At 41.4% G+C, this 22,294-nt stretch overlaps 1 protein-coding gene across 13 annotated transcripts in view; it reads left to right on the top strand.

Annotated features, from left to right (window-relative positions):
* LOC137794613 (voltage-dependent R-type calcium channel subunit alpha-1E) overlaps positions 1–22,294 on the top strand; it is a 73,592-nt gene that overhangs the window by 21,505 nt on the left and 29,793 nt on the right. For all 13 annotated transcript variants that reach the window (XR_011078321.1, XM_068591503.1, XM_068591502.1 and 10 more), the window contains exons 3-7: positions 4,740–4,845; positions 5,044–5,183; positions 18,188–18,291; positions 19,011–19,169; positions 20,713–20,903. Coding sequence is in view for 12 of the 13 variants with exons in the window: in XM_068591503.1 (XP_068447604.1) it covers positions 4,740–4,845; positions 5,044–5,183; positions 18,188–18,291; positions 19,011–19,169; positions 20,713–20,903 (700 nt within the window). In the remaining variant the exon portion in view is untranslated. The remainder of the gene's footprint in view (positions 1–4,739; positions 4,846–5,043; positions 5,184–18,187; positions 18,292–19,010; positions 19,170–20,712; positions 20,904–22,294) is intronic.

Genomic DNA, 22,294 nt, shown 5'->3' with positions numbered 1-22,294 from the left:
ACATTTGCATATTTACACTTCCTGCAGTTATGGAGGAACTTTCACTGATCATTTCGTAAGTCACACTGTTTTTTTTAAATCAATTTCTGAGGTAAATCTGGCTCTTAGGCTTCTGAATGATCCTTAATGTTCAGAAGTTAGCAGTTTAACTTGAGCACTTACCTTAAACTTAACATGAACCTATTTGTATTCATAACCCTTACTGCCTCAGCCTTTAATGAAGGAAAGAAACACAAATCGGTCCTCATAGAAATACAAGAACACACACACACACACACACACACACACACACACACACACACACACACACACACACACACACACACACACACACACACTTCTTCTTCTTCTTCTTCTTCTCTCTCTCTCTCTCTCTCTCTCTCTCTCTCTCTCTCTCTCTCTCTCAGCAGGACATCTCCTAAAGGTCAGCTATGAGTTGGAAAACAACATGTCACCTCGCTGTAAGAGGCTCTTTTTTCTCTGAGTGCTCAATTAACAGCAGATCAATTTAGAATTATCCAGAGCCAGAGTGCTGTGGGCGTATGAGAGCATATTGTACTCTGTTTTGATATTTACATGAGTACATATTCTCTGTTCTATGTTTTGGAGGAGGTGGTTAAATATGTGTCTGACTGTCAGCCCACTGACAGTTGTCAGGTTGTAGTCGATGGAAGACTGATCAAGGCCTGGCAGGGAAGAGGAAGGGCTAATTAAGTCCACGGCCCGAGTTTTGTGCAGCAGGCCTGGTGAGGACTGACAGCTGCTCTTCCTGTCTGATCCCCACTGGGTTCCCCCGCAGTGGGAAGTTTCCCATTGAGAAGGTACACCTCTAAATAATTGATATGGATTTAAGAGTTTGTTTCATCAGGGCTCACAGTAATAATGTGCTTGCTGGTTGTCAGACTTTCATTTTTTAATGATGATAGGCAGACGTGTTAAGTCTTAAACAGAATGGGCCACTGTTCTTTTTGAGGACTGTCCAGGCATTTCAAATCCTGTGAGGCCTAACCACGATTTGAAGTGCACGAATGTTAATTTGATTAAGGGTGCTTTCAAGGTTGTAAATCCTTTGCAAATGTCTCTAGATCCAGCTTTAACCTGAGAAAGACCATTAATTTCCCTCTAAATTGCATCCTTGCATGAACAATGGAAATGGAAAATTAGCCAGGAAATGACCCGAGTGTTGATTTGGTCCTACTCTCATTTATCTCCAATTACAAAAACAGTTTTTCTGCTTATTGCTTGCCTTTTTTTTAAACTTCTTTAATCAGAGCAGATTTTGTAGAGTGAATGTAGCTGAAGAAATGAGACTTGTAAATTGGGCCTTACAGTTATGCTCAACCCTTACTCTTTGGTGTGAGGACTGTATATCCACCAATTTCCTGACAGAGAGGTGTATATAAGAGCTCGCTGTGGCTCAGAGTTGACACGGTTTACTTGCAGGGCTGCTGCATATAAACAGGACTGACTGAACTATGGCCACATTCATCCTCAGGATTGATCGTCTCGCTCAAGCAGACCACTGAGGTGTGGAAGAGATGTGGAATTGAAGATAGATTGGTCAATGTTTGATGCCGCAGTCTGTTAAATCCAACATCTTTTACCTTCTGCATACTTTAATAACAGCACGGCAATAGAGATGTTAGTTGGAGTTTATCAGTCTTTTCATTCCTCAGGAGGAAATAGAGTTGATTTTACTCCAACTGGTGATTACACTCTGGGCCTAAGCGTATTCACAGATGCACAGGGCCTCACACTCTGTCTCCATGTCTATTTTTACACGCATGTTTGAGGAGTCGAGGCAGAGTGCCAGCGTCACTGTGACTCACTGGATTGCTCACGAGACGCCTCACTGCTGAAGCTGGTAGACGATGATCCTCGTCACGCTCCAGAGCAGCGCACAGGAGGGAACACAGGCTTTGGTTCAAGACAAGTGTTGATTGTGTAATTTAGGGTGAAGTTACCATTGAATTTTATCATATTACTTATTTAATTAATGTATTGAAATGTCTGGAGTCAGGGAACCCAGTCAGAGTCATCACCAACTCTGCAATTTAGCTCATTTCAGCTCTTCAGTTTGGCTAACATGGCCCTTTGCTAGCGCTTCAGCGAGGCACATGAAGTATAATTCTGTTTGTCAACTCGCGCAAAGCGAAGAATCCTTCTTCACTTCTTCCCTCTACAGTTCACAGTTCCCTTTGAACTGAGTGTGTTTTCTCCCTATGGTGTGTAATCTTACTTTGCAATGCTGAATACCCTGTGCAGTCCACTTCTCAGGGAACGAGGCGATCAAAATGCCGCCTGGCCGTCCAGCGCCAAGCAGTGGGCAGACAAAGCAACTGAATGCAGTGGAGCATAGCAGCTAAAGATTTAATCTCTTCTAAACTAAATACCTTAAAGACCAATTAGGTGGAGGAGTTGGCAGAGACAGAACACAGAGATGAAATGGGAGTCAACATTTGAATTTAATTTGAGAAGTTGCCGGAAACACAACTTCAAATCTGCTTGATGAGTAAAAGAATGTTTTCTGCTTCCCCGAAAGTGGTCAAAACACAACTTATAGCAGGTTTTAGGTGCTTTTTTTTATAGCTCAGAGGCAGAACAAGGAGAAGTGAATTATTTTAAACTTGCCTACTTTTAAATATTGTACAAAATCAAGAAAAATGTTCTCGCTTTTGACAATAAAGATAAAGATATTCTGCTCTTCAACGTCTGTCCTGTGGTGAAAAATTGCCTCAGTGTGTGTGTGTGTGTGTGTGTGTGTGTGTGTGTGTGTGTGTGTGTGTGTGTGTGTGTGTGTGTAACCAGAGATAGTTCAGGTGCCCAGTAACCGTCTTGTCGGATTGACTTTGGGCTGGAAGAGAACCCTGTTGCCTTGGATACCTCTGTCTTTCTTTCTTAATTTTGTCTCTTTCCTCCCCTTCCTTTCCTCTCTCTCACATTGCCCCTCCTGCTGTTTGTGTTGTATGTGTTTGAGGGAATGCAGGGAGTGGCTGGTGCTGAAGCGATGCGTGTTATTGTCGGAGGGTGACTCAAATAAATATTTTACTTCTAAAAAAACCACCTGACTTTCATTATGCAGTGAAACCCCTTTTTGCTGTTTGTTCTCACGCTCATCATGTTCTCCTTGCTGACGGCTTCTGTGGTTTTGTTTGTCCAAAGATTTCTCTGCGCTAAACTTGCAATCACTGAGTCAAATCTGTGGCTGAGTCTAGTTTTAAGTTAGAGTCCCTGCGGGCTGGTGGGAGTAAGATTATATTTGCGTTGTTTATTTAGCTCACATATCCCTGAGTAACCATGCTGGCTCCAGCTGCCAGTGCAACATCAATATGTCCGGAGTCAGTCTTATTTGGTCCCATTGCCTCCTCCTCACCCACCGGTTTAGAAAGCTTCTGACACACTGAATAACCATCATGTTCCCTCCCGCTGATCTCCCGTCATCCCCCTTATCACTTTGTCCTGTTTCTTCCCTCTGTTATTGTTGCTTCCTTACTTCCGCTCTCCCTCCCTGTCTCCACTCTGCAGCTTTAAGCTCCCTTCCTGCCTACCTCTTCTGCACATAACCAGCAGAACGGGGACTGCCCACGCAGAACATTAGATAAAGAACACATTGCTGGCTTAGCTCAACCCCAAAGCAGCCCATAGAGCAGCCACTGGAGCTCGTAGTAAGTGACCCTGTTTATGGGATCAGGTTTAAAGCACACCTGATCATCTCCCTCCTCGATAAGCTCTCTGTTGCCTCGGTGTGTGTGTGTGTGTGTGCGTGTTGATGTCTGTGTGTAGCTGTCTGTTGCAACTGACCTTTCATGATGTTTAGCCTGCGTCTGGTTGTGTCTGCGGCCCCGAGGCTCATAACATGCAGGTTAATTCTGTTTTGTTTCCTACAGAGGAATCAATGTTCGCCTGACTATCAATGCTCCATGACATAATAATTGCAGGGCTGCTGGGTCTGATTTAATGTGTTTAACTAAATTATTATTTTCATTTTTTTCTTTTGTGATTTAGTATGTGGATCCTAATGTGTTCTCTCTAGTCTAAGATACTTTCTGGGCTGTGTATAAATATCAAAGAAGGATTTTTGGTGTCATTTATTACACTTTGTACATTTCCTGAACTACTGTTGTGCTCTGGTGAATAGACCACGTCACGTGTGTGTTTGACTCTATTTGCCTTTCTGTAAATAATCCATTACTTAAAGGATGAGGCTGGCAATGTGTTGTTTGTGTATCCAATGTTTGCTATAGCTTATTCCTCTGTGTTTAAACTTCCATTGTTGCTCAAAATCTATTGAAATAAGCCCCACTGTTGCACTGGGCGAAACCTGTTCCTTCATTACCATGAACATGGCCACTGTCGTATATTTGATCCCATCCTGTTGCCTGAAATACTCACGAGTGCATCAGATCTGTGGCTTAAAACAGTTCCGAACAAATGCACTATTTACTCCTTTTGGAGAAATGTTTGCGAAAAACTACAGTGTCCAGTTGCTGTAGGAAATTACCAAACTTTTTAGAAAATGAAAGTATACATCTATGACTGGATTTTAAAAGATTCACTTGGACTTCATGGTCTGAGAGCCACAGTCAGGGGGGTCATGCAGAGAGACTGACTAACATGTTAACATTGATCTTTAAAAGGAGTTTGTTGTCAATGACACAAAGATAGAACATCACCAGCCTTATCCCTTTCAAATGAACAAACTTTTTCGAGTCAAAAGTTCCTTAACTTCGTTCGTCCACTCCGTTTGAGTACATGATCCTCACCACCATCATCGCCAACTGTATCGTCTTGGCTCTGGAGCAGCACCTTCCTGGAGAGGACAAAACCCCCATGTCAAAGAGACTGGTGAGTTATTCACACATGAAAAAGTCTGCACACACAACCACACTTCCTGTTTTTCTGTCAAAAGATTCATCCAAACGGCCTCTGGTGGAGCCTGAAAATCCTTACGAAACCCAAACGTGACACCTCCACGCACAGTGCTTCCATTTTCTGTAAAGTGTAAGCTAATTGACCCTCTGATTATCTGCTCTGCTCTTCCAGGAGAAGACAGAGCCCTACTTCATCGGGATGTTCTGCTTGGAGGCTGGGATCAAGATCATCGCCCTGGGCTTTGTATTCCACAAAGGGTCTTACCTCAGGAATGGATGGAACGTCATGGACTTCATTGTGGTCCTCAGTGGGTAAGTCAAACAGTGTGTGTGTGTGTGTGTGTGTCGGTGTCGGTGTCGGTGTGTGTGTGTGTGTGTGTGTGTGTGTGTGTGTTGTGTCTGCATGATCTCAGGAGCCTTTTAACTTAAAAGGATCGCCTACCAAGAATAAAATACTGGAAGAAACAACGAAAAATGTAAGCTTATATCTTTTCAAAACAACTGAAGAAAAATCACAGATTATTATGGTTTTATGAAACACTGGACAGAGAGCTAAAGACACTTTATAGTATATACAGATCCATCAAAAATAGTGTTTACATCCCAGGGGCACTACATTTCTTGGTCTATTGTAGAAGGTTGCATGTATTTTTTTCACAAAGCAGCATATTTTGTGAACTAGGTAACTAATAGGCAGGGATTTTTGGAAAAAAGGTCTTTTTAAGTACAACCTGTTTCGCTGAGCACCTTGTTGGATTAACAACCATCTGAAGTCATACTACAAGAAGCGTTGTACTGTTGTGTGGGTGGTGGAAACCATGACCTCACTCTGTGCTTACAGATCATCTATAACAAGGTAGTTAAAGGCCCTAAATGCCCTGGGGGGCTTATGACTACATTAGTCTGTTCTGTGGGGGAAAGGTCTTACATGAAGGGCATTTCACAGCAGTTACCAGAAAGGTGTCTTAGCAAAGAGAGGAAATGTTTTTGATTTCTGCAGATTAACCTCTTACACACACACACACACACACACACACACACACACACACACACACACACACACACACACACTCACACACACACACACACACACATGAAATATTAATCAATTCACAGTGCAGAAGTACAATACAAGACCGGGTTCTTAGAGAATTCTACATGATTCTGTATGTTCAATAATTGATGAGCCCGGCTCCTTAACGATACTCCACCCGCTGTTGGAGAGAGAAAAGGCGTGACGTTGGAGGAGAAAGGAGGATGAGAGGAGAGAAAGAGAGAGGGGATGACAATGAATAAGTGTTGTGGACGATAGGCCAGAGAACCTCCTGCCCCTCTCGCCTGTTGATCGGTGTAGATATAGAAGTTGAGGACACCCAGGCCCATGTGAATAAATGGCCAAAATTAGAAGTTTAATTAAAACACAGTGAGACAGACACGTGCTAATGGATTGTTTTAATCTCACCTGCGTGAATGGGGACAGAGAACAAGGGGGACAGATCCTGCAATCACACTCCACCTTTCCGTTAGTGTTGTATATCGATCAGGAAGTAAGTATTGATATGTTGTCTTCTACTGGTACCGAGGTCAGTGTGTGGCGAGGCTAAAGTAATTTGAATCATCCGAATTAATGTAACCTAATGCATTGGAATATTTCCCGAGACAATTTTCAAAAGAAAGATACTCCTTTTTCAAACACAAGCTCAAAATATTCATATGGAAGTAAAAGGAAGGCTTTTTTCTTTTTGTGGGTTCAATCAAAGCGACCGATTGTGACTTATGGAGGAGATGTGCTTGATCTGGATGGAATAGCCTTCCAGCTCTCTTTTTATTAATATTCAACATGATGAAGTGAGCTGCAGTTAGATCCCCCCTCGAAATTATCATTCTGACCACAGCACAGACAAATTAATGAAAATGTTCTCCCTCTCCCTCCCTCCCTCTTTCTCTATAACACACACAGACTATCCAACACACACACACACACACACACAATCACATGGACACATGGACACATTTACTCACCTGCAGGGCGTCACTCGAGGTTTCCAATGTTATTAGAGAGTGAATGAAGATTATGAGGATTGATGATAATATTAGGTGAGTGACCGTGCTGTCGATCGGTTAGTCATCAGGAGGCCTCTGCAGACAGGAGCAAAATACAGATACAGACTCCCCAAACTTGTACTCACACATGCAGGATGAATGCAAACATTCAACATCCTAAGCGTGATGCACAGTATACACACGTATACAGAGAAGGTATTCATTTGACATATTTTTGGGGCATTTTCATGCCTCTCTTATGGATCAAATCAGGGACGCCGTGGTGAGCTGTAGGCCATGGGGCTCCCTGAGTCAATTGTATTCATATAGTGCAGAATCACAACATTTTCTCACTCTACGGGAGTGTCTATCCTTACACAGTGGCACCCTTTATTGGGTGAAAAAGACAGAAACTTAGGAAGAGTGACTGAAGTCTCCCTCTCCCAGAATGGACAGATATCAAAGAAATATTGTTATACACAGTAGATAGAAGCAACACTTGATAAAAAAAAAGACCACCAGAATGACAATAAGAGTCAAATTTAGTGCAGACCTAAAGCATATTAAAAAATATATTTTCAGAGCTAATGTCAAGAAACTTTAGGCATTTTAGTGCTCTCGTGCTTAAGTGCAAAAAACAATATATTTTGTGAATCGGACCTTGAGGCGGTGCAGAGGTTAGAAGAGAGGGCAACTTCTGGCTCTATCAGCTTCTGCAATCCGTTCTTTATTTGCCAGTCAGTGTATTATACAGATATATATATATATATATATATATATACACAAATATATTTTGAGTTTTTTATGAACCCTGGTGAGGTGAAGTGCACATAATGCTTCTAATGTTCAGTGTTGTTGACATTGTCATGGAGGTATTGATTCAACTCGCATGACTGCACTGAGCTGACTTTGATGAAAGGTTTACATGCTTGAGTCATACAGGCAGAAACTCTAATTTAAATGTACGGGCTAATCTTTTTCCTTAAAAACAGAATACAGGACTGTTAGCTCAGACTACAAAGCATATAAGCCTTCCCACAGTGGATACCCCTGACTCACCCAACATTTGTTTGGACATGTGTAATTATGGAACCATTTGCTAACGTGTCGACGCTTGAGGCCATGATTACTTCAGCAAGCCGCCTTGGTGTTTCAAGACGGCCTGTATCTCACACACCGAGAGAGTGAGTGGGAGGGACGTATGAAAAAGCAGATTGCCCTTGCTGTTTCCTTAAAGGCTGTTATCTTGCAGCTGAGGACGGTTGTAACTGCAATTCAAATGCTGGGCCTGGAAATCACGCACGCTTCACCGGCCTGTTACTCCTGCTACATGGCAAGTTGTGAAGGGAGACGGATAAAAGAGGAGGCTGAGAGCAGTAACACGTAACCAGGGAGAAACAAAGTAAAGAAAAGAGATGAGAGAAGAGATAGAGCCGGAGCAAATGAGAAGGATGCCTCTATGTGTAATCGTACGTACTAATTGGCACCTTTGGCAGTCTCATTCGCTGGCAAGCCCTCCATTAGACTGGCAACAGTAGGCAGGGGGCGACGCCCACTGAAGGCTTGTGTCACCACTATGTGCCAGACTCTTAGAGGGGGGATGGGAGAGAGCGGAGGAGAGATGGAGTTTAGCTCAGAGAGACTTCATGAGAGGAAAGTTGACGAGATTGGGAAAAAAAAAGAGCAGATCAGAGCATTTTCTTGTTCCACTTCTGGTATTAAGTGGGTTGTTTTTGGAACACAGACATTCCTGCTAAGTCAAGATGGCTCATTTTTTTATTTTTTTCCTTTGGAAATTGAATCTAAAGACATTCATTTTGTAAGGCTGACACTGGGTCTGAACATGTCTCACAGTTAATTGTCTTCTCACTGCACTTCTTTTTAGTTGCAAAATAGGCAGAAAATAGAAAGTTAACTGCTTGTTAAACATACTAAACTTGCGGACCATGAGGCAATATTGCCATTCCAAAATCCTATTAAAATTGCAGATATTTTTTAGGCATGTTACTATTTGGTATTTGGTGTAGTGAAGACAGGAAATAAAAGTAGAGAGAGATGATATGCAGCATCGGTCCCCAGCTGGACTCAAACCAGAGACATTTCAAAAGCATAGGCCAAGAGGACACCCCAAATTCATGATCTGTTGTCATGTCTTAATCCTCTCTTCAGCTCCGTATGCTACGACTGCACGTCTTTTAGCCGACAGCATCGTCTGACTGTTTGTCAGTCATACAGCTGTTAAACTATCACACACACACACGGATGCTCACACACACACACACATACAGAGATAGACCTGTCGTCTCCGCTCATATTTGCCATCTGTTGTCTGATCGATTGATGAGTTCAGACGCAGCATGATGTGGATATGTCCCCCTGAGCTGTCACCGTGGTGACGAAGGACCCCGCCCCAGGTTCGGCTGTCACGGTCTCCAGAGCTTGTCAACGTCCCTACAATTAGACCAGACCAGTATAGATTTGTCTTTTCCTATAGTCTGATGGGGGAATGTGCTAATTTGCCTGCTTTCCTGTGTGTGTGTGTGTGTGTGTGTGTGTTCAGAAAAAGCACCGCTTTTCTTTCACTTTTCAACAAACCTTTGTTTCTCAAATCAAACAAAACAAATCATGAATATGTACGCGAGTAAGATGAAGACAGAGTGTGCAGCAAGTGACATTCAAATGACGGCCTCAAAGTAAAATTAGTGTTTTAGCGGTGATCCTGAATTAAGTAAGCGAATAATGATGATGGAAATTGACAGTCTAACAAGCTCACGCTGTGTCCCTGTATGCCCCCTCTCTCTCTCACTCTCTTCATGTTTCTCACCATTATAAAGAGGCTGAGTGGGCCGTGAAACAAAGACTGTGTCAAGGGCCTTTATGCGGTCTAGTCTGGGATCTGATCAGTAGATGAGGCGCTACCCTGACATGAAAGCCGTCCCGATGTTAACGAGAACTCGCGTCCCATTTAATTCAGTTCATTTACTTGTGAAAGTTACAGAAACTGAAAAAGGGTTGAGCGGGAACATTTGTCAATTAGGAACTGGAAATTTGTCCTTACAAATCGAATTTCAGGCAGACAGCTTGAGTGTGAGTTCTCTCTGATTTTGTTCAGGCTCTGGTTGAAAGACTTGCTGAACAAGATACACGGGGAACAGGGTCTTCCCACAACTTACAGATGGAGTTTAGAATTAAATTGCGTCTTTTACAGACAGACAGAGCCGGAGGAGCAGGTGTCAGCGCTGTGAAGACTGCACTACACTCCAAGTTGTAAACACGTTCACTTCACATGGAGACAGGCTGACATGCACACTCAGCACTGGATTCATAACAACATGTTGTTACATGAGGTGGGATTTCTGGAGATTAATCTGTGCCAAGAAACCGTGGTATCCTTTATAGCCTCGAACAAGTCAAATGTGGTCTTCCCTATACCAATCAAGGGAGTATCTTTGATTTTCAGCATTAGTCTGGAGACAAATTAACCTGAGAATCCTCCCTCAGAAAATCTTGAGCAGGTGAATTTCTCTGCATCATTTTATGGTGGAAAAGTCTTGCTCGCACTTTGACGCCAATTGTGAATATAAACAATGCTTTATTTGTGCTAGTGAGCCACAACTACACCAACTTGTAACGTGTAAACCACACTTATAAGTACTTCACAATTGTGAAACTCATAAACCCACTCGAATGTTGAATGAAATTCCTCCTTTCAACAGTAGTGTCTCACCATGCAATGCAGATGCCGAGGATAGGCCCAGACTGTCTGCTTTGAACACTGGAAGACGGCTGTGGAGCAGCTAATTAAATGATCATAATTGATTGTAGAAATATAACATCAAAGAGCGTTATTGAATGACATAACAGTATGCCAATAAGTTTAGGTAGCATTTTCAAAAACTGTGCAAATATCACCAAATTTGATTTTTTTTCTTGTATAGTTTTTGTGTGTCACATTGCAGCAGAGACCGTAGATGTGCTATGAGGCGCACAGAGATTGTGGAGCGGTGGACCACAATCTCTGCCTTCTCCTGTCATCCCACCACCACAGAGTATTATACCACCACTTATTGATAGCTGTGGAATCGTTGGTCTTTTGAGAAATAATTACCGATGTGTGCGGGTGTGATCGAAGATAAGGCCAAGGCTATGTGAGAAGTTTGCTCATATTGGTCAGGACAACAATTCTGTCCTACCAAAAATATTGGTCGGGACTTCTTCATGCTGTCAATAAACATACACTCTTTATGCCACAGAACAAAAGTGACCTGACTGCTGACTCTGATGTATGGGTTGAACCAATTGTTTCTCCATAGAACCTGATTATAAAAAACCCAGCTAAAACCTTTTTTTTTTTAACCGTTTCCTTTTTTATTTAAAATAATAACTTGTTTCTTGGGCTGAACTAAAAAAAATGGATTTATATGGCAGTCGGTTTTTGTTTGAAGCAGAATCAGATGTCTTCTGAGAGGCGTCACAATCAACTATCAGTGTTGTTGGCAAGAGAAAAGTGGGCACTCTGTTACAGTCACAGTTTCTCTGGAAAATGCTTCTTTTGTTTTTACACAGTCCATATGGGAATCCCAAGCAGAAAATCTTTTTAGAAATTGCTTTTAGACATTTTATGATACCAGCTAGCACCCATATCTCTTCTCTTTACTTGGTTCCAGGCCATGGATGTATTGAGTCCATCCGACAAGCAGTGAGATTGAATGGATGAGTGTCCAGAGGGCAGGGACGTTAAGTGAATCCGAGATAATTCAAGAGACTGCAGGTAGTTTGAAATATCTTCAGTGTTCAGTGCATCATGATCCAGTGTGCTCAACTATCAGTGGCAGAAAATGAGTAATGTTGGAGAGTTTAAATTACTTTCAGTCTCCACAACGTAGTGAAACAAAAAACTCCCGTAGCCTCAATCTCACACTGCGCCGACACCGATATGAAGCCCGAAGTCTGAATGCAGAAACTGGGGCTCAATTGCACACATTAAGTATGTCTATCTTTAAAGACCCTGACCGATCGAAGAATTTGAACTCTGCTCTGAGTCTCACTACTCTCACTACCCCTATTATATGATTAATGTATGTCATTTGCATTGAATGTGCTATCCAGAAGGTTTGTTCGTTTTATCTCCCCGTTAAAGGTTCATTCTTTTACTGTACCAATGCCGAGGCCCTGGGACAAAGGTTTTCGTATCTAAGTCCTCTGAGAAAAGTTTGTGGTTCATGATTTTAGACTATACAAAACTAATTTAATTAAATTGTTAAAGGATTTCCTCTTTAATCAACCAGAGATAAGCATTGGTAAAATGATGTATGTAATAGAGGCATTAAATGAGGCACAGGACACCATGTGTTGTCACTACATTCAGCACCGAAGCTGCTTCTCGAGCAGCGAGCATTGTGTTGCGTTTGGCTTTCATTGTCCACAAGAGACAAACCAGAGCGCCAATCCAAAATGCATAATAGTTCAAAAATATATGTATTTTTCTTGAATGTGATATTGATATGTATTTTCTCTAGATGTCGTGAGACGAGTATATCACAAAAAAAAACCTAAGGAGCAACTAGAAGCCTACGTTCCAGAGAGAAATGCTCTAGTTGCTCTCTCTAGACACTTTACATACAAAACATTATCATAAAAGTTGCTCTACTCAATAAAAAATATAATACATTGATGTGACTTAAACAAAACCAACAGTAAGAATAATATAACACAGGACTGGAGCAACTTTGCTTTAAAAAAATATATTATGGAAGAAACATTTTGAATGCAGGACTTTCGCTTGGTACCATTATTCTTCTGCATCGTGTTATTCCTACTTTTTTGTGAGGGATCAAAAATGTCTTCTTCCACTGCTTTATGAAATTAAAACTGAATTCTAATGTTGTATTTTATGTTCAACTTGCATAGTGTTTAACTTTGTAATTCTTCAATGTTCTTGCCCTGCTTTTAATAGGGCTTTTTAAATGGAAAGATACTGTATGTAGGCAGTGATCATGATATTATGCAACATTTCCTGTTTTCTCTTTGGTTTTGTTTGTGAACTTTGAGACCTAGAATGAGTTGGTGTGCCACTGCCAACTCATCTCTGAACGGAATTAACATTTCTCACTCTCTCGCTCTCTGACTTTATCGCTCGCCATCTCTTTCCCTCCTCTCGCCCTCTCTCCCTCTCTCTCTCTCTCTCTCTCTCTCTCTCTCTCTCTCTCTCTCTCTCTCTCTCTTCCAACAGATGGCTAATAAATCATTTACTCAAATCAATTATTCATTATGGCCAAAGAGCAAACATTTACCTAACTGACACATCAACCAATATGCAGGCTGATACTCAGCTGATTCACATAAAGCCAAGCCAGAGTTTTAGGCTGTCGATAGAAGGAGCAGTAGGTAGAAATGAGAGAGCACCCTGTGGGAGGCGGAGAGGCTTATATTAACTAAACCAACCGGAGCAGCACTGTAGGAGTTCCTCCACACAATTCCTTATTCTGTCAAGACGATCCGTTGAACACACCACCCACTGTACTATGGGCCACCAGAGGAGTTATATGAATTCATGCTCCTGCAGAATCACAGGTCTTCATGACACAGGAGTGTATGGGAGGTCTGATTGTAGTGTGGGATCGGTGCGGAAATTGGGCTGAGTCAACCCGGATTATTTTATTTTGAGAAACATCTTCAAATCTAGAGTCACGATTTTTAATGTTGACTTCAGCATTTTAGATGGACAAGTCAAGTTATCGGATAATATCAGTCAGAAAGGATTGTTGAGTTGCACAATGTTATCCTGTATTAGTTCATGTCCACGTTTTTATCCAGCTCAGCTTTACCAACTCATGGTATGTGTCTCTCCACAGTACTATAGATACTATAGTACATAGTACCATAGTATCTATTGTTCACATTGACATTGACATATTAATGGCTTTATACTGTATGGTATGTTGCTTTTTGTTGAATGGAAAACCTCCCAGAAGTCACTGTTCAGGAACTAAGAACAGTATATTGTATCACAACTATTTGGTGTTCACAAATACTTTGTAGGAAAAGTCCTCAATTTGACTTTTAGACATAGAGATCACCAGAAAACCTTATTTTACAGGCTATATTTTAAAATGTATACAAAAGTGCATGTATAATTAATGATATTAATAATAGCAATACAAAAAAAAACACAATGAAAAAGGCTTTCGTAATGAACAGAATCTTGTGATGCGCCACAATCCTATAATTATCCTGTAACCCCTGAGCTGAGAACCAGTGGCGCTAATAGCGCACGCTGTGGAATTGATATCACAGCAATAGTCAGGTGCGCTCATATCGTATTAGATAGCAGCTTGAGGATAAGTCACAACGTTATCAGTATCACAGCATGACGGTTGTCACAACAGATTTGTCACGCAGCAGCAAGCTGTCACTTCTGCACGGTGTGTCATTGCTACTCACTTATCCTGGCTGACAACTCTGACCAGGGCATCAGCTCAGTTCACTACACTGAGCATCTCACACAACGGCTGCAGATACGTTCAGAGTGAACAAAGATGTTCTTCTGCGTGACATCTCCCGGTGACTAAAAATGACGTGATGATTTACTCGAGGATGCACCAGGCACCTTTCAGATGTGTGTTGTCTCTGGGATCCGTTAAGGTGTTCATGAAGTGAATGCCGGGGTTCAATCGCTCCAAGACGCTCTCATCCCCAAAGTGTAGCTTTGGGGATGAGGCCCAAACTGTAAACACGAAAGTGACCGACACTCCTGTCACTTTACTCTGAATGAGCGTCAAACATAATCAGCCAAGACACTCGCACAAAACACCTCATTTATGATGGAACTGGAACACTGCCACAAAGGAAAGAAAGCAAGAAAAAAGATTTTATAAAGAAAAGATCAGGCCTAAACTGTAGCTCAAAATGTAACCAGTGAGTTTAGTTGAAAAGAGAGAAAAACGATTTGAGGAGATGTGGCAACTGTAGGGAATTATAAAAGGAGTTGCTTATGAAATGTATTTAAATTAACACACTCAAAGAAATTCCCATATGAATGCCTCTGGTCCACAATAAGTAGGCCATCATATGGCTTTTACTGGTGTTGTTTGTTCCTCTGTAATGTGTTTATTGTCTGTTGTGCACTGTGAACTTGTCTGTTGTTGTCTGTATGACTTTTGGCGACAAATGAGTTGTAAGTGTTTAATATGAGTTTGATGTAAGTAATATGATTTTAAGTGTTTATCACCACATGAAATAGACCAAATCTAATAAAAACAACAGATGAATTGTCCGACATTAGGGAGAAGGGAAACTACAGGGTGGAAATAAACTGTCTGCCAAATCGTTCTTTTGCGCCAAATCAGCCATGTGTTGTGCGTCCTGTGGCTGGTTTACATCTGCCAGTTTCTGTGGCCAACCTTCACCTTCCTTATAGAGGGTGCCAACGTCCAGACGGCAGTAGTGTGAAGCATAACTGTCATAATGAAATGAAAATGTTTTCATGTAAATTCAATAAATAATTCTAACTTCTGCCTATGTAAAGTAGTTTTTATTCTTCTGTTATCGAGTATGTCCAGTTCCTGAGCACAGCCGCCTGCATTAGATAAGTGTCGGTGAAATTGGCATCAGGCCAGAACAGTTCAGCCTGAAAAATTAAGCAAGATAGCAGCTGTCACTGTGAATGAAGTTACATTTTAGAAGAGCAGTGTAATGCTGCAAAGTGTGAGGTTTTAGGAAATGTCTTTTGTTTGTTTCAATCTTTTTATTTCATGTACCCTTGCAAATGTACAAAACATGGTGGCTTACAGACCAAATCCAGTTTACGGTCAAATGAATTCGTCGTCCTCTTCAGCACCATGGACAGCTCTTAGTAGCTGTGTGCACGTACTTCGCTGTAATTTAGGGTTTTTAAAGTGTACGCGTAATTTACACAACACATGTGAACATTTTGTCATCCTGGAACATCACGCAACAAAGTCAATGTCGTATTTTTTTTGTCTGTGCATATTTCAGCATACATGTACACCGTACAGAGAATATCTTTACATCCAGGCAATCCAAACAATTCATATCTTGCGTGTTTTTGAAAGCGTTAACAGTAGCTGATACGCTTCTCTTGGCTTGACAGTGATACTGACTTCCAGACAGCAGCTCGAGACACAGACACAAAAGAGGCAGAGACTGCGAACCAGCAAACATTCTATTTCGAGCTGTAATGTCTCTTTCCTTTTTGCAAGAATATAGACGTCCTTGGCTTAAGCAGACAATTAAAAAGCCGCTAACATGACTTTTGTCTAAAATTAGGAAAGAGTCCAGTTGGACATTGAGAACAAAAACCCTCTAAACTGCAAAAGGTCATTATTAGAAAGCGGGACCCAGGACTTCCACTGAATAACGGCGGACTAAATGAGGTAGCCATTTTTAGACCCTCCATCCCTTTGTCTCCATAACAACTAAAGAGCAGCCAGGACTGACTAATGGTCTGAGGAAAGATTGAGAGATGGAGGAAGTGGGGGATGAAATGACAGAGGTGGCAGGAGGCAGCAGAGGAAGCGATTGGGGTAAAGGGAGGGAAGGAAAAAGACATCGCATGTTGGGGGGGGAAATGGAAAACGGGAGAAAATCCAAAGGGGGATGTGTGAAACTCATGAGACTAAATCTATTTCTGTATTTGTGTGGATGATGGTGAGCTTAATTTAATCTTTCCCCACCTCATTCTCTCTCTTCCTCTCACTCTCTCTCTCTCTCTCCCTCTCTCTCTCTCTCTCTCTCTCTCTCTCTCTCTCTCTCTCTCTCTCTCTCTCTCTCTCTCTCTCTCTCTCTCTCTACGTCTTTCTTCTGTTAATTAAATCAGATGACGCTCTGTGCCTCCTAACACTACAGACAGGACTAATTTTCACCACCGTGTCACAAGAAAGTCACTGGATCTGTGTTGCTGTTTTTCTAGCTGTGTGTTATCACGTATGCCGTCATCTTAGATGACACAGCATTACAGAAAGATGCTGTTTTAACATTTTAGATCATATATATATATATATATATATATATATATATATATATATATATATATATATATATATATATATATATATATATATATATATGTGTGTGTGTGTGTGTGTGTGTGTGTGTGTGTGTGTGTGTGTGTGAAGTGAATTAATACAATAAGCCATCATTGGTTCTCCACTTTCCAGAAAAGCAATGAGCACTCATATACATTTTAAGTTTAAGTTATTTGAGTTTAAACTCTGTCTTCAAAGTAAAAAAAAAAAAAAGGCTGCTCCATGCTTGGCAAAAACTTTACTATTTCTAACTTACTTTTTCATCTCAGCCAGGTGAAAGGGATATAAATGTGTGTTCAGGTCAGTAGAAAATAAATAAACAGAGTCAAAGGTGCCAGTGTAATTGGGAAGGAGGTTGTAAAAACAGGTGGCGGAAGAGGTGGTTGAGAGGAGAGAGGTTTAGGGATGAAGAGCAGGATATGAGGGTACAGAGAGGAGAGAGAAACGAGAAGCAGGAGGGCAGACTAATGAGGAAGCAGGGGTGGGGTGGGCAGTGGGGATCACTGTCTTTCTCTTTGCTCATCAGTCTGAGGGCTGAAGGCCACACAGAGGTGTGTTTAGACGGCGGGGGAATAGATGAGAGAAAACAAGACAAGATAAAAAATGAAACTTTTGTAGGACTGGCTTTGTGTAGCAGATAACAGGTCAGTGTGATTGCGACATTTGTGTGTGTGTGTGTGTGTGTGTGTGTGTGTGTGTGTGTGTGTGTGTGTGTGTGTGTGTGTGTGTGTGTATGTCTGTCAGTCCACAAGCTTCATGTCTCTCCAGTCTGAGAATGTCTTGCCTTCCCCCTAACAGAGCTGATTTCTCTGTCTCCTTCTAAATAGCAGTTGTCACAGCCATTGCATCCTCCCACACGCAGCAAAACAGCCAAAAGCCCGGAAAAACATCCCTGTTGTTTCCTCTGTTTTGTCTTTGCATGCTGGAGACCTCACACTCCATATCTAAACTCTGCAGCCATCCTCCAACACTGTGTGTGATGGCCCCACTGTCTTTGTGTGTGGGTGTGTGGGTGTGTGTGTGTGTGTGGGGGTGTGTGTGTGAGAGAGAGAGAGAGAGAGTTTCCCCTTAATGACGGCACAGATTATAAAGCGTAACATTTTACATTTTAGCTTTTATGCTCATCTTCAAGACAGTAAGAACTCCGCTCTGTGACTGCGTGTGTGTGTGTGTGTGTGTGTGTGTGTGTGTGTGTGTGTGTGTGTGTGTGTGTGTTGTCCTCTGCAGGATCTTGGCCGCTGCAGGGGCACATATGAACATCTCAGTGGACCTAAGGACCTTGAGGGCGGTACGAGTTCTGCGACCTCTCAAACTGGTCTCAGGCATCCCGAGTAAGTACCACATTACGTCAATATCCTTTTATTGCTTAAGTCAAGAAAATAGAGGATATTGTCTCACGCCATCGGATGTGTCTCGCCAGTTTGGGCGATTTGGTCAGGTTTTCAGATATCGGCTGAGAAAGATTTACGCCTCAGGCAAAGGGGCCACGTCGCAAAAAGCAGTTCTGAAGAAATAAAACCAAAACTGCCTGCATAGATACACTTGAGAGTGAACATTTTTAAGTAAGGTCCATTTGCAACTGTCATTAATATACACTTTATAAATAAAGGTTGAATTAATTAAGGAATCACACAAGTCCTCTATTAAATTCCAAGCCAATATTAGTACTAATAATTGATTCATCTGCTGATTATCTTTGTTATTAATAGGGTAATGGTTTGGTTTCTCAAGGTTGTTTTTGCCTGACCAACACTCAAAAATTTAAAAATGTTCAATTTACCGTCATAGAAAGTAAGAAAACAAGCAAACATTCATTTGAGAAGCTTGAATCACTGATCGCTTGCTTAAATTTCCCGAATGATTCATAGATAATAAAAGTATTTGATGGTTTATTCCTTGTTAATAAATTCATTGTCAAAACACTTCAACTCTGGTTGAGAATATATTTTCTTTCAATCACTGTAAAGTGAGGTCATTACATTTCATGACTGACATGTTTCCCGAATGAGTTTTCCCGTCACTGTGAACTTACGGCGCGCTCTACTTCTAGGTCTGCAGATCGTCTTGAAGTCGATAATGAAGGCCATGGTTCCTCTGCTGCAGATCGGCCTGCTGCTCTTCTTTGCGATCCTCATGTTTGCCATCATCGGCTTGGAGTTTTACAGCGGCAAACTGCACTACACCTGCACGCCGCAGGCTGGAATACTGGGTACAGACACACTCGTTGTGTATCTATGTGTGTCTCTACAGGCCACAGGAACATGCTGCGCATTACATGCAGGATGTGCGTAGTGATGCTTACATAAGCGGATGTATAACTGCTGTTTCTCCCCCTAATCACATGTTGCAGTGTGTATTAACCAGAAATAGTGATCATTATTACATTCTGAATGTTACAGAGACTAAAACATACTTCAAATGATGCAAGTTCAACAATCATTCTGGACCATTATTATTAGTTTGATTATATCATTTATTTACACATATCACAGCTTTAGTCTTACAATGTTTGCTCTGTAAAATCATATTGTATAAATCAAAAGAAAAGAAAACTTAAAAAATTACAACACCCTTCTATCTAGTATTTCATACAGACAGGAAATCTAAAAGGTGGAAATATACAGGTGTTTAGGAGTTTAGTCAACATAAGTAACTAAGTTCATTTGTTATAACTTATTTGTACTAATTCAGTGTCCCAGTTCAGATACACACACATATACATACACATTGTGCATTGATTTATACTGCACTGTGTTGGTAGCCAATAGTAACATCTTGCCATTACTGTTATTCCTATATTTATTCACATTAAGCCAAGATCTAATTTACATTGCGATGAAAAATAGAAAATTGTCTCAATAACCCTGACACACACTGATGGCATGTATATTACGAAAGAGAATAATTTGTAGAAAGGGCCTGAAATTGTTGTGAATAATTAATCATTTCAAACAGATGAACGACAAATTTAGGAAGAATTTTTGTCAGAAAACTGCATCAGATGAAGGAAACGCGAAGAGTCCGGACTGAGCTCATGCTGTTGTCATTGAGTGTGTATCTACTGCATGTGTGTGTCTATGTGTTGTGTACATAGCTCTTCAGGTGGTAGCGCCATTGTCCTAATTACAAATGCACACACACACACACACACACGTGCACACAATGGCACGGCAGGCTGCACCTGCAGGGTTGATCAAACCAAACTGTCAGTGTTGTCCTGTATAATTAAAAAGAATGCGGCGCTCTACAATAGCTCATTGTGCATTCGCAGCTGTCATTAACCTCCATGCTGTTCCTGTCACACTGAAGCTGAATGGACAGTTAGATAACAAGGCAGTCTGAAGTGCGTATTTTCTGTCACTGGATGGTCACGTCACTGTTCTGACAGGCCTGCCGCTGCTCCGCTATAGAGAGGTTTCTTTTATTCCTTTTGACTTTAATTAATTCTTCCTGCACATTGTGACACGTGGGGCCAGTAGGATATCTTCGAGGCTATACAATTCACTGTCATCCAACTCAATTGTAGAACATTAATGAAGAGCAGCGATGCTCACTGGGTACGTGGGTTTAAAACTGTGCCGTGAACGTGAGAACAAATGATTCAAATTCTCACATTTTGTGTGCATTATTGAATGCGTAATAGCAAATTAAATCCAGACACTCGTTGAACGGGCAAGATCTGTTTTCGGTTGCTCGTAACTTTGGTCCTATGTACAACACACATATTGTTTCTCTATCTGTGCACCTTTCAGACAACGAGACGGTGGACTCCTCTGAGTACGAGGTCCCGTGCGGCGTACGTCGGTGTCCGGCCAAATACACCTGCGGCGATACTTGGATCGGCCCGAATGACGGCATCACTCAGTTTGATAACATCCTGTTTGCTGTTCTCACGGTCTTCCAGTGCATCACCATGGAGGGATGGACCACCGTGCTCTACAATGTGAGGCAGCTCACACGCACGTGTACACTTGCATGTGCCGCTCATGATGTTTCTCTGGATTGCTGCAAATGGTTGAGGTGCAGCAGTGCTTTGTTCACAATTTGGATTCTATTAACCTTAAAGAACAGAAGCTGCTTTTGCACACCGACGTTAGCTGACTGGAGGTCTGCGTCCTCCTCTCAGAGCCCCATGGTGAACATGGGGGTCAGGGATACTGAGACGGGTTTTTAGTGTTGAAACTGAAGAGTGCTTTGTTGATTCTTGCTCTCAGCTTGTTATTTTTTATTCTATCTATCATGAGAAATGTACAACCTGCTGCAACATGCTGCAAGGGCTGAATAGAGATTAGACTACCCACCTATGAAATATGACACGCTATAGAAGCTCTTAGAAATGTAATCTCGGATTATTGACTGCACCTCTGCTGTATATTGTGAGAATATGAACATGAAGAAGGCAGAAAAATAACATGTTGGCCTCTGTTTACCCATATTTAAATACACAGAACTAACGTGAATCATTCCTTGAAGCAGGATCTTAATGGCAAGTTCAGCAGAAAATTGACTCCCTGAGCCATGTCTCAAAAATTATTCTTATTGCTCTAAGTTTATGTGGTACATTGGATTAATTGTACATATCATGACCAGAAATATGCACGACAGTGTTGTCATTCTGTGACTGACTGGGTCAGTTATGCTGTTGCGCTGTAGGGAACTGTTTGTGCTTGAGGACTTATAGTTCAAGAGCAAAAGCTTGAGGACATTTCTAAATGATCTGACAGTTTTATTTTGATATATTTCTGCCTGCATGAACGTCCAACAAATCAAGTCCAATCATGTCCACCTCTGGTTGAATTACAAGATCCTGTTCCTGCCCGAGTCAAAAATATACCATCAGAGAAGCATTTTGCCAAACAAAATACCATTCCTCCCATAAAGGCCTGGCTACATCTCAAAGAAATGGTATGGATACATGAAGTCTATAGCAGTGTTGCATTATATGAAACAAGACTGAACTTTTATACTAACATATGGACATTTTTACTGTCATTTACTTTTTGCCAAATATCTGATATTGCCTCAGATTGAAAAGAAATATGTTCGGAAAATGTTTCAACCAAACATTTCTGAGTGTTTCCAATTACACTTTTGTTACATTTTCAAGCCATTTTCAAGCCGTTAAGTAAATACACTACTCAAGGTATCAAAGTACTCGACAGACGTTGTGCCGGAGTTCAATCAAAAGATTTATTAGCACTAACACTCCCCCAAGGCCAAAAACAACTAAATGTTTCAAACACTTCATTTGTAGGAGCGTGACATTTTGGCAATACCGTATAACAAGAAGTATTTAGGAAGTTAAAGTGAATGTCACAAGGCTGTAGCATAAAG

This window comes from Clinocottus analis, unplaced genomic scaffold (assembly GCF_023055335.1).
Source record: "Clinocottus analis isolate CAN_PGR_092001 unplaced genomic scaffold, fCliAna1.0.p SCAF_25, whole genome shotgun sequence".
Lineage (NCBI taxonomy): Eukaryota > Metazoa > Chordata > Actinopteri > Perciformes > Cottidae > Clinocottus > Clinocottus analis.
This window is presented reverse-complemented; position numbering and strand designations above follow the sequence as displayed.